Source organism: Panthera onca, chromosome E1 (assembly GCF_046562875.1).
Source record: "Panthera onca isolate mPanOnc1 chromosome E1, mPanOnc1 haplotype 2, whole genome shotgun sequence".
Taxonomy (NCBI): Eukaryota; Metazoa; Chordata; class Mammalia; order Carnivora; family Felidae; genus Panthera; species Panthera onca.
The window spans coordinates 308,540-321,476 of NC_138352.1; the positions used below are offsets into that span (position 1 = coordinate 308,540).

At 39.3% G+C, this 12,937-nt stretch overlaps 1 protein-coding gene across 9 annotated transcripts in view; it reads left to right on the forward strand.

Annotated features, from left to right (window-relative positions):
* Positions 1-12,937, forward strand: part of TLK2 (tousled like kinase 2) — a 114,269-nt gene that overhangs the window by 45,000 nt on the left and 56,332 nt on the right. For all 9 annotated transcript variants that reach the window (XM_081791083.1, XM_081791084.1, XM_081791082.1 and 6 more), the window contains one exon: positions 5,559-5,726. In XM_081791083.1, coding sequence (XP_081647209.1) covers positions 5,559-5,726 — 168 coding nt within the window. The remainder of the gene's footprint in view (positions 1-5,558; positions 5,727-12,937) is intronic.

Genomic DNA, 12,937 nt, shown 5'->3' on the forward strand with positions numbered 1-12,937 from the left:
AACCATTATATGGTATAGATATTTCCATTTTTATACTACCAGCCTTTTCATTATGTTTTCAGTATACTTGACAAATAGTTGAATTTTTCTTTATTCTGTCTAAAGTATTTTTTTAACGTTAGCTTTTATTTTATTTTATTTTATTTTATTTTATTTATTTTTAACATTTATTTACTTTTGAGAGACAGAGAGAGGCAGAGCATGAGCGGGGGGTGGGGGAGAGAGATTCAGAATCTGAAGCAGGCTCCAGGCTCTGAGCTGTTTGTTAGCACAGAGCCCAGTGCGGGGCTCGAACTCGTGAACTGCGAGACCATGACCTGAGTTGAAGTCAGGTGCTCAACCAACTGAGCCACCCAGGCGCCCCTTTAGCATTTATTTGCCATCTTTTAATGTGTTTTCTCTTCATGCTGCATATTCTCTTTTCTTTCATTCCTTGCTTTATTTGGGTTGTTGTTTTTTTGGGGGGGCGGGTTAATCATTGTGTATTCTCATTCTCCACTAGAAGCTAGGTCCTGTTCGGTGTTTCTCATAGAAATTACGACACATATCTTCAGTTTGCCAAAGTTTGATGTTAATAGTATCTTTATCCTCCTCCCAAATAAACAATGACCTCAGAACATTAACTCCATTTACTTGCTACTAACTTGGTGGTGGTGGTGTATGTTTGTATTTTGCTTTTGTTTGTTTTTTTTTTAGCCTCATAAAACATTATTAGTTTATATTGTCACTGTTCATCTATTTGATACTGTCAGTGTTCATTTACCTCTTTCTTTGTACTTCTTTTTTGCATCTTACGTCTTCTACCTAGGGTCCCTTTCCTTCTACCTGAAGTATTCCTTTAGTATTCTTTTATTTTTTTATTTTTTTTTTTTCAACGTTTTTTTTATTTATTTTTGGGACAGAGAGAGACAGAGCATGAACGGGGGAGGGGCAGAGAGAGAGGGAGACACAGAATTGAAACAGGCTCCAGGCTCCGAGCCATCAGCCCAGAGCCCGACGCGGGGCTCGAACTCACGGACCGCAAGATCGTGACCTGGCTGAAGTCAGACGCTTAACCGACTGCGCCACCCAGGCGCCCCTAGTATTCTTTTATATGTATCTGCTGAGGAGTTAATTGTCTAGGTTTTGTTTACTTAAAGTACTTAATTTTGCTTTTATTCTTGAAAGATACTTTTGCTGTGTATATTTTTACATTGGCATTTTTTTTCTCTTAACAGCTGAATGTATTATTACCATCTTTTGACTCCCATTGTTACTACTGAGAAAACAACTTTCATATATCTCTCATTTCTTTGAAATTACCTGCTCTTGTTTTCCCCTGGCTGGTCTGCAGTTTCACTATGATGCATCCTTTTATTTCTCTTGTTTGTAATGTGTTAGGGTTTTTTGTTGGGTCTTGTACCAGTTCTGGATAATTATTAGCCATTGTCTCTTCAGATATTGTCTCTGCCCTGTTCTCTTTTTCTTTTTCCTATGAAATTCCAATTAATTGTATGTCACACCATCTCACCTTATCACTTTGCCTTTTGACTTTTTTCTACTTTCTCTTAGTCTCCATTTGCTCCATTCTGGATAGTTTCTTGCCTTTCTGGTCCCAGATTCTCTTGTTTTGTTGCATCTAATTTGCTGTTAACCTCACTGAATTATTATTATTATTTTTTAATGTTTATTTATTTTTGAGAGAAAGAGCGCAAGCAGGGAAGGGGCAGAGAGAGGGGGACAGAGGATCTGAGGATCTGAAATGAGCTCTGTGCTGACGGCAGTGAGCCTGATGTGGGGCTTGAACTTGCAAATGTTGAGATCACGACCTGAGCCGAAGTTGGACACTCAATCGACTGAGCCACCCAGGCTGTCCAACCGCACTGAATTGTTAATTTTTGTTATTGTGTTCCCTGCTGATACTTTCAAGTTTGTCTTTTATTTATTTATTTAGTAGAGTATTTATAATCTGTATTTGATAATTCTGGCATTTGATGTGTTATGAATCTATTTGTTGTCTGTTGTTTTTCCTAGCTGTTGCTCAGGGCTTTATTTCTTTTACACTTCTTTGGTTTTTTGACTGTGTGACGCTCATTTTTCCTGAAAAATTATTTGTGAAATTTCTTTGAGATCTAAAAGATGTGTTCCTCCAGGGAGAATTTTTCTTTGCTTCTTCCAAATGCCTAGAGATTTTACCCATCCAGTACTACTTTAAACCACTGAATTCATGGCTTGCATTTTGTTTGATTGGTTTATTTTGTTTGTTTGTTTCAGCTACCCAGTCGGTATTGATCTGGATTGTGTTAACATTTCTCAGGGGAGCCCCCACTCCCTGTATTGCCAGGGCAACTTCCTTGTAGTTCTCTGAGGGTGGAGGAAATTTTTCTCCTGGTTTACATTTTCCCTTAGAGTGTAACCCTTTGAAAGTCCTTGAAGCTTGAAGTGCGAAGGGTTTCCTTATTGAACCCCCTGCCCTCAGTGGACTTTGGCCTGTGACGATCCGTTTGGCACCTTGTGCTCTGTAAGCGGGATGGTCAAGATCTGCAGGTACCCTTAGGGCAAATATGATTTTAATGCTTCATTTAAGTGTCTTGCATTCCTAATTTCCCTTAGATTTTTGCCCTGGCAGATCCCTTATTTTATCAACTCTTCAATGCTTTTAACATCTTTTTTCCCCCCATGTTTTGTCCTGTTTTTATAATCATTTTCTAAGGGAAGGTTAGTTCAAACATCCTAGCCTGCTGTATTTCCAGAAATATTCTATAAAATCTTTCAATCCTTGGCAAAACATTTATTGAGTACATAGCAGAATGATTAATTTTAGTATTGGGGCTTCGGAGATACAGTCTCCCAAGTAGTGCAGATATTGCTGTGAATGGGTATCACAAGCACATTGGAGCCTGAATTTAAACAGTTGCATTTGGTTGGGGTAGGAGTGTTGGTCTCGAGGAGGTGGACTCTGCTTACAGATTAAAAACCTAAATTCTTTTGTTGGGATCATTTTGGTTAGTTTATTTTACTTTTATTTTCTAAAATGAAAATGTTAGTTTTTCCTCATGAAGGGATACATACATGTTGATTATGAAAGTCCAACCATTCAGGTCTCCTCCAGAACTGTTATTAAAGGGTTTACTGGGCATATATGTGTGTACCTGTATGTTCATATAATAGTTTCCTAATTTCTGTTGTTTTATTTGTTTAACCAGTATCCTGTAAACATTTTTTTTGTCCTCTAAATAGTGCCGTAACAAATGTCCGTGTGTGTGTGTGTGTGTGTGTGTGTGTGTGTGTGTGTGTGTGTGTGTTCTTTCGCATTTCTTTTCTTTTGCTTTGGATAAATTTCCAAGCTCTAATGCCCTAGTCAAAGAATATGCTTACTTTAAAATGTCATCACATAATTGCTAGCAGATTATCAGCAGTTCGCAGGTCCCAGTTTCCGTGTACCCTCCAAATACTGAAGTTTATCACTGTAATTTTGTCAGTGAGAAGAATACCTTGTTTTACCTTGCATTTCTTCATTAGTGATATTAAACATATTTTCATAAGTTTAATGGCCTTTTGGATTTCTCTTTTAACGCTTCTATAAGTTCTTTGCCTATTTATTTATCAGAGTGTTTGTTTTTTTCTTCCTGATGAGGAGCACATTATTTATTAAGGTTGTTAACTCATTGTCATTTATATGGTAAACATTTTTGCCTATTTATAATTTTATCTTTTAACTTCAGGTTGACTTTTGCCGTTCAGGAGTAAAAATATTTGGAGTCAAATTTGTCACTGTTTTCCTTTATGTTTTACTGGTTTTATGCTATTCTGAGATATACCTGAATGGTTTGTATTTTTAATATCATGTTTAAAAAGTCCTTCACCACTAGAAAGTCATAAAAATACTTGTTTGTATTTTCTTGTAATTTTTATGTATAAGGAAGCAATCTACTTTTCTACTTTTTTCTGATACCTATACAAATACCCTACCATCTATTTAGTAAGTTCCCACTAATCTGAAATACAGTTTAATCACAGATTATATATCCATATTATAGGGGTCTGTTTCTGAGTTTTCTGTTCTGTGCCACTGGTTGATCTGTCTGCTCATGTACCGGTATTATACTGATGTGGTCTTGCTGTTTTGTGGTATGTTTTAATAACTAGTCAAGTTTCCCTGCTGTTCTTTATCAGAAGTTGTGTGGCTAATTTTGATTATCTTTCCGAGTGAACCTTAGAATTAATGTGTGAAATTCCACCAAATCAACTCCCAAAAGAGAGCAAGAGTGACACTGTGATCACTGCACCACTACAGCACTCTCTCGTAGCAGGAGAGAGAGAGAGAAAAGAAAAACAAAAGTAAATAAAAAGCCACATGCGTTGGCTTTTAAAGAAATTTGACATTTATAAAATTTGAATGCAGGCGCATGGTATTACCGTGTAGATCCTCTTTTACATCTGCCAGTGAATCTGTAGTTTTTCTTATATGTAATCTCCATATTTCTTAAGTTTATTTCTAAACTTATTTCTCTCGTATAGATTTTTTGAAATTTTGAATCTGCTTTTTCTTCCATTATATATTCTGGTAATAATCAATTATTGGTATATGGGGAAGCTGTTGTTTTTTGTATATTTATTTTATATTCGACCATCTTACCGAGCTCTTATTTGTTGTTTTTCAGTTGATTTGCTTAGTTTCCTTTGTGAATAGTTATATCATCCAAAAATGACACTTTTTAATCTTTAATATTTCCCCTTGTTTATACCTCATTCCCCCCCTTATCACATTGCTAAACCTTCTGTAATAATGTTGAATGATTGTGATATTAATGTGTTAACCCCTTTCTAGTTTTCTTAACTTTCTTGAGAGTGTCTTTGGTATGGCACCATTAATTTATGTTCATCTCTGAAAAAAAATACTGTGTTGTATTAAAGATGGATACTCCCAGTGTTTTTTGTTTTTGTTTTTAAGAGTTGCCCAACAATGTGCAAATCCTCTTTTGGCATCTAAAGGGAAGAATCTTGATATCTCTGCTCCCCAATACTAATGTAATGAATTATATCGGTAGATTTGCTAATGATGAACCATCCTTACATTTCTGGAATAAACCATACATAATTGTGTTATATTACTCTTTTAGTGTTCTGTGGAAATTGTGTTGCTTGTATTTATTTTCGATTTTTGCATATAAGTATAGCATGGTAAGGATAGAATTGAGAGTGAAATAAGCTTCCTGTAAATTAGGGGACAAATGTCTTCATCCTCATTTACCTACAGGATAGAAATAACATTTCCTTTGTAGGTTTGAAGGTATTGTGAAGTCGATTTGTTGAACTCTGCAAAGTAAACTGCAATTTCAGTTGTAGAAATACGGAACAATTAAAATTGTAAAATACAATTAATTTTACAGAATTCAAGTGAGATACTGTCCCAGATTTACAGATAAGTTATAATCCAGCGACAAACATATTTGTTTTCAGAGAAGGTGTTTTTCAAAAATTACTCTTCTGTGCGCTGTGTTTTAATCCATTATGTGTTTTGGCAGTTTCTGGCTGCTTTCTCATGTAATCCGTGGGGTTTCTTTGATGTTTTGCAGCGGCGGGTAGAGCAGCCCCTCTATGGCTTAGATGGCAGCGCTGCAAAGGAGGTGTCGGAGGAGCAGTCCGCTCTGCCAACCCTCATGTCGGTGATGCTGGCGAAGCCTCGGCTTGACACGGAGCAGCTGGCGCAGAGGGGAGCTGGCCTCTGCTTCACCTTTGTGTCAGTGAGTACCAAGGCTGACCTGATGCAGATCCGTGTTGCCCTCGAGCTCCTTGATGGAGTTTGGGGAATTATGTTCGTGAAGAGATGATGCCGTTACTAACTGTGTGCCTTCTGAAGGTAGCGTGGTTTTCTTCAGTGTCCCTTCGTTCCAGGGGGCGAGAGGGACTACTCTGTTAAAGTCTGGGCACACCGTGGGAAAGAAAATACGGTTTTAGGTTGACAAAGAAGTGAAGAAGATACAGATCGAATTCCGTTACGGCCAAAGTACTTGTCTAATTAAAATCGCCAAACTCCAGGCGTCACTTATTTGAAGCAGCGTGTAGGTCAGAAAATGTTAGCAGGTAGGCGGGCATTCTGTAGTGTGTGTGCCAGTCTGTCTCCCCTCCGTGGTACTGGCGTGACCTGTACGCTTGCCTCCTCTCACCTCTTCACAGTGTTGGGACAGATACTTTTTCCAGGAGTATTTGGCTACCTGTTTGCTGTTCTCAGCTTGCTTCTTTCTCTCTCCTTGGAGAACAAGTAGGTCTGACCCCATTTTTACTTACCAAATTATCTAGTGCAGTTTGACTCCAGAGTTGTTATTTTTCTTGGTTTCTGTGCCCCACCACAGATGATACAGAGCAAGGGAAAGCCCCGTTACCCTATTCTTCCATTTTTGGGGGCCTCTTTCAGAGCTAAAGTCATCACTGATCCAAATTTCTTTCTCTTCTCCTGGTTCATTCGCTCCACTTGTAACCTAAGTTTTCTCTTTATTTGTTTCGTGGATTCTGAGTCATTAATCCACATGCAGTTGTATTCAAAAAGGCCATGAAAAGGGTGGGTGCCTTAAGGAAAGGAAATAAAAATTATGAAGTAATTAGCGAACCATTGGGCACAACTTGGAATACTTTCTTACAGTTATTATTGCTTTTCCTCAAAGAGATATTACAGCTTTTTTTTTTTTTTTAATTTTTTTTTCAACGTTTTTTATTTATTTTTGGGACAGAGAGAGACAGAGCATGAATGGGGGAGAGGCAGAGAGAGAGGGAGACACAGAATCGGAAACAGGCTCCAGGCTCCGAGCCATCAGCGCAGAGCCCGACGCGGGGCTCGAACTCGCGGACCGCGAGATCGTGACCTGGCTGAAGTCGGACGCCTGACCGACTGCGCCACCCAGGCGCCCCGAGATATTACAGCTTTTAAACTTAGAGAATTTTTTAAGCATCAAAGGAATGGAGAGACTTCTTGTGTGAAGAGGGTCTAATTTTATCTGTGGGTGTCAGAAACACAGCACAAAATTGGAGAATTGACCAATACAGTCCTGTGTGTGGGCCTGACAGTAGTATGGCATAGTTTGTGTGAGAATGTTGTGGTGCTCTATAGTATGCTTACAGAGTGTGTGTCTGTGCGCGTGTGTAAAAATTACATTGTTTACTATTCACTGACCATTAAATCTTCATCTTCGAGCTAACTTTTCCAGGCAAAACCTTGGATAATCAGAGGTTTGTTTGTCCTTATGTTCTTTTATTGCCTTTTTGAAAGCTATTTCCATTTCACTTGAGGGGAGTTCCCTTTGTTTATTGCACGAATACTTACTGAATGCCCACTGTGTGACAGGCATGTAGCTAAGTACCCAGGATTTCGATCAGCAAAACTCGGTCCCCTATTGTGAGCCTTCCAAAAAAGGTATTGGGATGGGTGCACGTGGATAACGGCTTCCTCAGTCCTATCAGCTAGTGCACTCAGGCTGTCAGAGGAGTGCAGATGCTATAGCCAGATTGTTCTCATGGAAGGGAGAGATGGCAGAGAAGAGTAAGAAATGAACGTGTCTGAAGAAGGAACAGGGAAATAAATGTGAAAAACAAAGGCTTAAATGGTTTGGTACCGTTCTGGATCTCTCTGCTTCTCTGCAGTTCCAGCCAGGATATAAGCTTTGTAGTCTAAAGAAAGAAGAAAGCAAAAGAGTTAACATTAACATATTTAAAAAAACGTTTTTAGTAAATAAAGACCAGCAGTTTCCTGACAAATAGGCAAAAGCTATTAATTAGCAGGCAGTTTTACGGGGTAGGTGGAGGGAAGACAGATGACTAATAACATGAAAACTGCCTAACTTCAGCCGTGGAGAGATGCAAAATAAAACAAGGTATAACACTTTTGACCTGTCACGGTGTTAAGGATTGTTACATTTGATAATTCTCAGTGTAGATTATAGTTTAGATACACATGCAAGTTTTATACTGACTCTAAATTGGTGCAGTCTCTTGGGCAAGTTGGTTTGTATCCGAGTGTTAAATTTACATGTCCTGGGACCCAGGAATTCTATTCCCATAAAACTATATGAAGATGTTTATTGCACTGTTTATTATTGCAGAAATCCGGAAGTGGTTTCCCTTCACCGGTGTTTCACAGGAACTTGTATCGAGGGTGTCTGTGGCCTCCACACTGCTGCACCCAGTGATCAGTCCTCAGAATGTATCTGTCCAGCATGATTCATTAGCCATAACTGATGACTCCTTTCTCCAAGCGCGTCCTCTTGTGCTCCCCTCCGCTTCCACTCTTTTTGTTCTTTCTCATTTCCCAGACCTCTAAACAGTGGAGTGCCCCAGGGCTCAGTCTTCAGACTTTTGTCTACCTTTATTCTCTACATAATCTCATTGAGTTTCTTTGCTTTAGTTATCACCCATATGCAGAGCACTTCCAAGTTTATATCTCCAGCCCAGAGCCCTGCCCCGAATTCCAAATGTATGTAGTCAGTTGCTTCTAGACTTTTCTTTATGTCTGATAAGCATATCAAACCTAACGTGTCCAGAACTGAATTCAATCCAAACCCATTTCTTCAACAGCCTTCCACATCTCAGTAACTGTCCATTCTCTCCTTCTAGTTGTTTAAAAACCATGGAGTCATTCTTGTCTCTTCTCTTTATTTTATATCCCAGTTACAAATCCATCAGTAAATCTTACTATTACGGTTATGTTCAGATTCCTACTGCTTCTAACCTCTTCACTACTCCTACTACTACTTGAACTAAACCGTTGTCCCCCACTAAGGTTATCGTAGTAGCCTCCTAACTGGATTCTTTGCTCCTACCTTCTTTGCCTTTTAATCTGTTTTCAACCGATGAGAGTGATTCAGTCATGTTTGCTCAAAGGTACTTAAAATGGCACATAAAGACTTGCGTGGTCTGTTTCTCACCACTTGGCCATCTCTTACTGCCACCTCCCTTCCTTACTAGGTTCCATCCACACCGGCCACCTTGCCTTCTCAAATACTACCTGGCATGTTCTCACCTCAGGGACTTTACACTTGGTGTTGCCTTTGTCTTAACATTCTTCCCCCAGATAGTAAGTCTGGCATGCTTCTTCAGTTCTTTGCTTGAATTTACCCTATTAGAGAGGCCTACCCTGATCACACTCTATTAAATAGCAACTCCTCCTTGCCCACTCCACACAATGTCTACCTCCTATGCCCTGCTTTGTTTTTCTTCTCAGTCTTATCACCAGCTGACCTGCTATAATTTACTTGTCTGACTCCTCCCCTGCCCCCACTGGCATGGAAACTCCATCAGGTCAAGGACTTTGCTTTGTTCGCTTTTCTTTTTTAATGTTTGTTTGTTCTTGAGAGACAGAGCATGAGTGGGGGAGGGGCAGAGAGAATGAGGGACAGAGGATGTGAAGCAGCCTCCACACAGAAAGCAGCAAGCGCGTGGGGCTTGAACTCGCGAACCCTGAGATCATGACCTGAGCCAAAGTTGGACACTCAACCAACTGAGCCATCCAGGTTCCCCTGCTTTGTTCCTTTTGATTTTCCAGTACCAGAACAGGATCTACTCTAACACACTCTCAGGGCAATTATGTGTTGTGTGAATTGATAAAGGCATCCTTCATATAGAGTCTAATGGAATGTTATACAGTTGACAGAAGAAGTGAGAAAGGTATATACGCAGTTGACCCTTGAACAACATTGGGGACTGGGACACCCAACACCCTGCTGGCAGTCAAAGATCATGCAGTATAACTTTTGACCACCGCCCCCCCCCCCCCCAACTTAACTATTAACAGCCTGTTTTTGACCAGAAATCTTACTGATAACATAAACAGCTGGTCAACACATACTTTGTATGTTATTTATATTGTATACTGTATTCTTGGAATAAAGTAAGCTAGAGAAAAAATGTTATTAAGAGCATCATATGAGGGGTGCCTCCGTGGCTCAGTTTGTTGAGCATCTGACTCTTGCTATCAGCTCAGGTCATGATCTCATGGTCATAGGACCAAGCCTCACATCCATGCTGAGCATGGAGCCTGCTTAGGATTCTCTGTCCCTGTCTCTCTCTGCCCCTCTCCTGCTCATGCTCTCTCAAAATAAATAAATAAACATTTTTTAAAAAAGAAAAGAAACTCATAAGAGAAAAAATACACTTACAGTACCTCACTGTATTTACTGAAAAAAATCTTCATATAACTGGACCTGTACAGTTCATACCCCTGTTGTTCCAAGGTCTACTGTATATGCTGACAGAGAAAGATGTCTAGATAGGTGTTGATAAATAAAAATAGCAGGTGGCAGAATATCGTGAGTTCGATCCTTTTTATTTTTATTTATTTTTGAGAGAGAGAAAGCCTAAACGTGAGTGGTGGAGAGGGGCAGAGGGAGAGGGAGAGAGATAATCTCCCGGGGAGGCGGGGGGGGGGGGGGGTGCTAGATCACATGACCCTGGGATCATGACCTGAGCCCAAGTCAAGAATTAGATGCTCAATTGGAGTGAACCATCCAGGCACCCCGAGTTTGATTCTATAAATATCTAAAATTATATTGTTAATGTAATTTTACATGTTTTAACATAGGAAATTCAATTTTTTCTTCTTTTTATTGTAGTATAATTAACATACAGGAAGTTGATTTTTTAAATTGTAAGATAATATAAAAATGTTTTTTTTTTTAATGTTTATTTTTGAGAGAGAGAAGGAGACAGAATGTGAGCGGGGGAGGGACAGAGACAGAGGGAGATGCAGAATCTGAAGCAGGCTCCAGGCCCTGAGCTTTCAGCACAGAGCCCTATGCGGGGCTTGAACCCATGAACCGTGAGATCATGACCTGAGTTGGTCTGACGCTCAACCGACTGAGCCACGCAGGCACCCCGTAATACAATTTTCTAAATTGTAAAACTAGTATATGTACATTGCCCACAAAAAAATTAAAATGATGGAGAAGAGTCTTTCCTTTGCAACCCTCAGAAATGTAACTACTGTCCAGAGTTTGTTTTAGATTTTCTACTGATTTACTGTTTTAACTTCAAATAATGTATCTCTTTTTAAAAAAAAAATTTTTTTAATGTTTATTTTTGAGAGAGGGAGAGACAGAGTGCAAGCTGGGGAGGGGCAGAGAGAGAGAGGGAGACACAGAATCTGAAGCAGGCTCCAGGCTCCTAGCTGTCCGTACAGAGCCTGACACGGGGCTCGAACTCATGAACCGTGAGATTATGACTTGAGCCGAAGTCGGACACTCAACCGACTGAGCCACCCAGCCCCTAAATAATGTATCTCTTAATTAACTATAAACAAGATCTCCCTATCCTCCATTATTTTTTAAATTTTTTTAACGTTTATTTATTTTTGAGAGAGAGCGCACGAGCGAGTGAGGGAGGGGTAGAGAGCCAGGGAGACACAGAATCTGAAGCAGGCTCCAGGCTCTGAGCTGTCTGCATAGAACCCAACGCGGGGCTCTAACTCATGGATGGAGAGATCATGACCTGAGCCGAAGTAGGACACTTAACCAGCTGAGCCACCCAGGCTCCCCTGTCTACTCTCCATTATAAGAGATGAATTTAACATACAAACTGTCACCCAGCTGCTTTCTCATCTTTCAGTTTTTTAGTTAATGTTACGTTGTAAGTGTGTGCTATTTATTTTTTATTTTATTTTATTTTTATTATTTTATTTTAACCATAATTTAGTATTTTCTGTTTTCCAAATTCTTCTATAACTTTGAAAACACTTAAGGAACGTTTACAATATTATGACGGTTTCATTATTAGGCATTGCAAAACCAAGTCATTGTGTTGGATTCACTGAGAAAACCATCCTAGTCATTGATGAGTTTTGATTGAATGAGACAATTCTAGTTGTCAGGGTCTTCTGGATTTTTTTTTTTAACGTCAGGTTTATTATTTTCTTGAAGGCTGCATCTTTTAACATTACACAGGATATTCTTAAAAGCTTGGATTTTTAAAAATGTACTTTCATATTGTTTTATGCTGAAGTATTTTAAAGTACATTTCAGAAATTCTGAACGCCTATCTCTGAATGACTTAACAGGTATTTTCTAAGAAATATTGATATTTTCCTAGATAGCGTGATTAACATTATCACACTTACCTTTTATTGATGTCTATTCTTATGTAAAATAGAACTTTCCTGTCAGCATCTGGGCCTCTTTGGCTACATTGACTTACAGTTCTTCAGAAAAGCAGGTTAAATGCTTAGTTCTTACCTTTTAATTACCAATTTTAATTTTTTAAATAAAATTTTAATTTTTAAAGGAAGGAGGAATAGCTGTATGAAATGTTGACAAATAACTTTCTTTTTTTTAATGTAACTTTTTTTAATGTTTATTTTTGAGAGCGCATGTGTGTGCGTGTGTGTGTGTGTGTGTGCGCACGCACACACAAAGGGGGGAGGGGCAGAGAGAGAGAGGGAGACACAGAATGTGAAGCAGGCTCCAGGCTCTGAGCTGTCAGCACAGAGCCCAATGCGGGGCTTGAACTCATGAACCACGAGACCATGACCTGAGCCAAAGTCAGACACTTAGCCAACTGAGACACCCAGGCGCCCCTAACTTTCTCTTCTTTGGTTATCCTTATGGTCTCATGGATTTTTGAGGATGTGTATCTGTAAATCTAATCATTCCTCCTGGTGCTCAGCTGCTCACAGCCTTTTTTATCCTTTCATCATTTAATGAACATTTTGGTTGTTTCCACTTTTTGGTTATTATGAATGATACTGCTGTGAACATTCATGTCCAAGTTTGTATAGGCGTATGTTGTCATTTTAGGTATGTGCTAAAGAGTGGAATCGTTGGGTCTTATGGTAACTATCTCTTCAGAATTGCCAAACTCTTTCCAAAGCAGATGTACCATTTTACAAACCCAGCAGTAATACATGAGGGTCCTCCACACATCCTTGTCAACACTTGTCATTATCTGTTGTTTTGATTATAGCCATCCTAGTGGATGT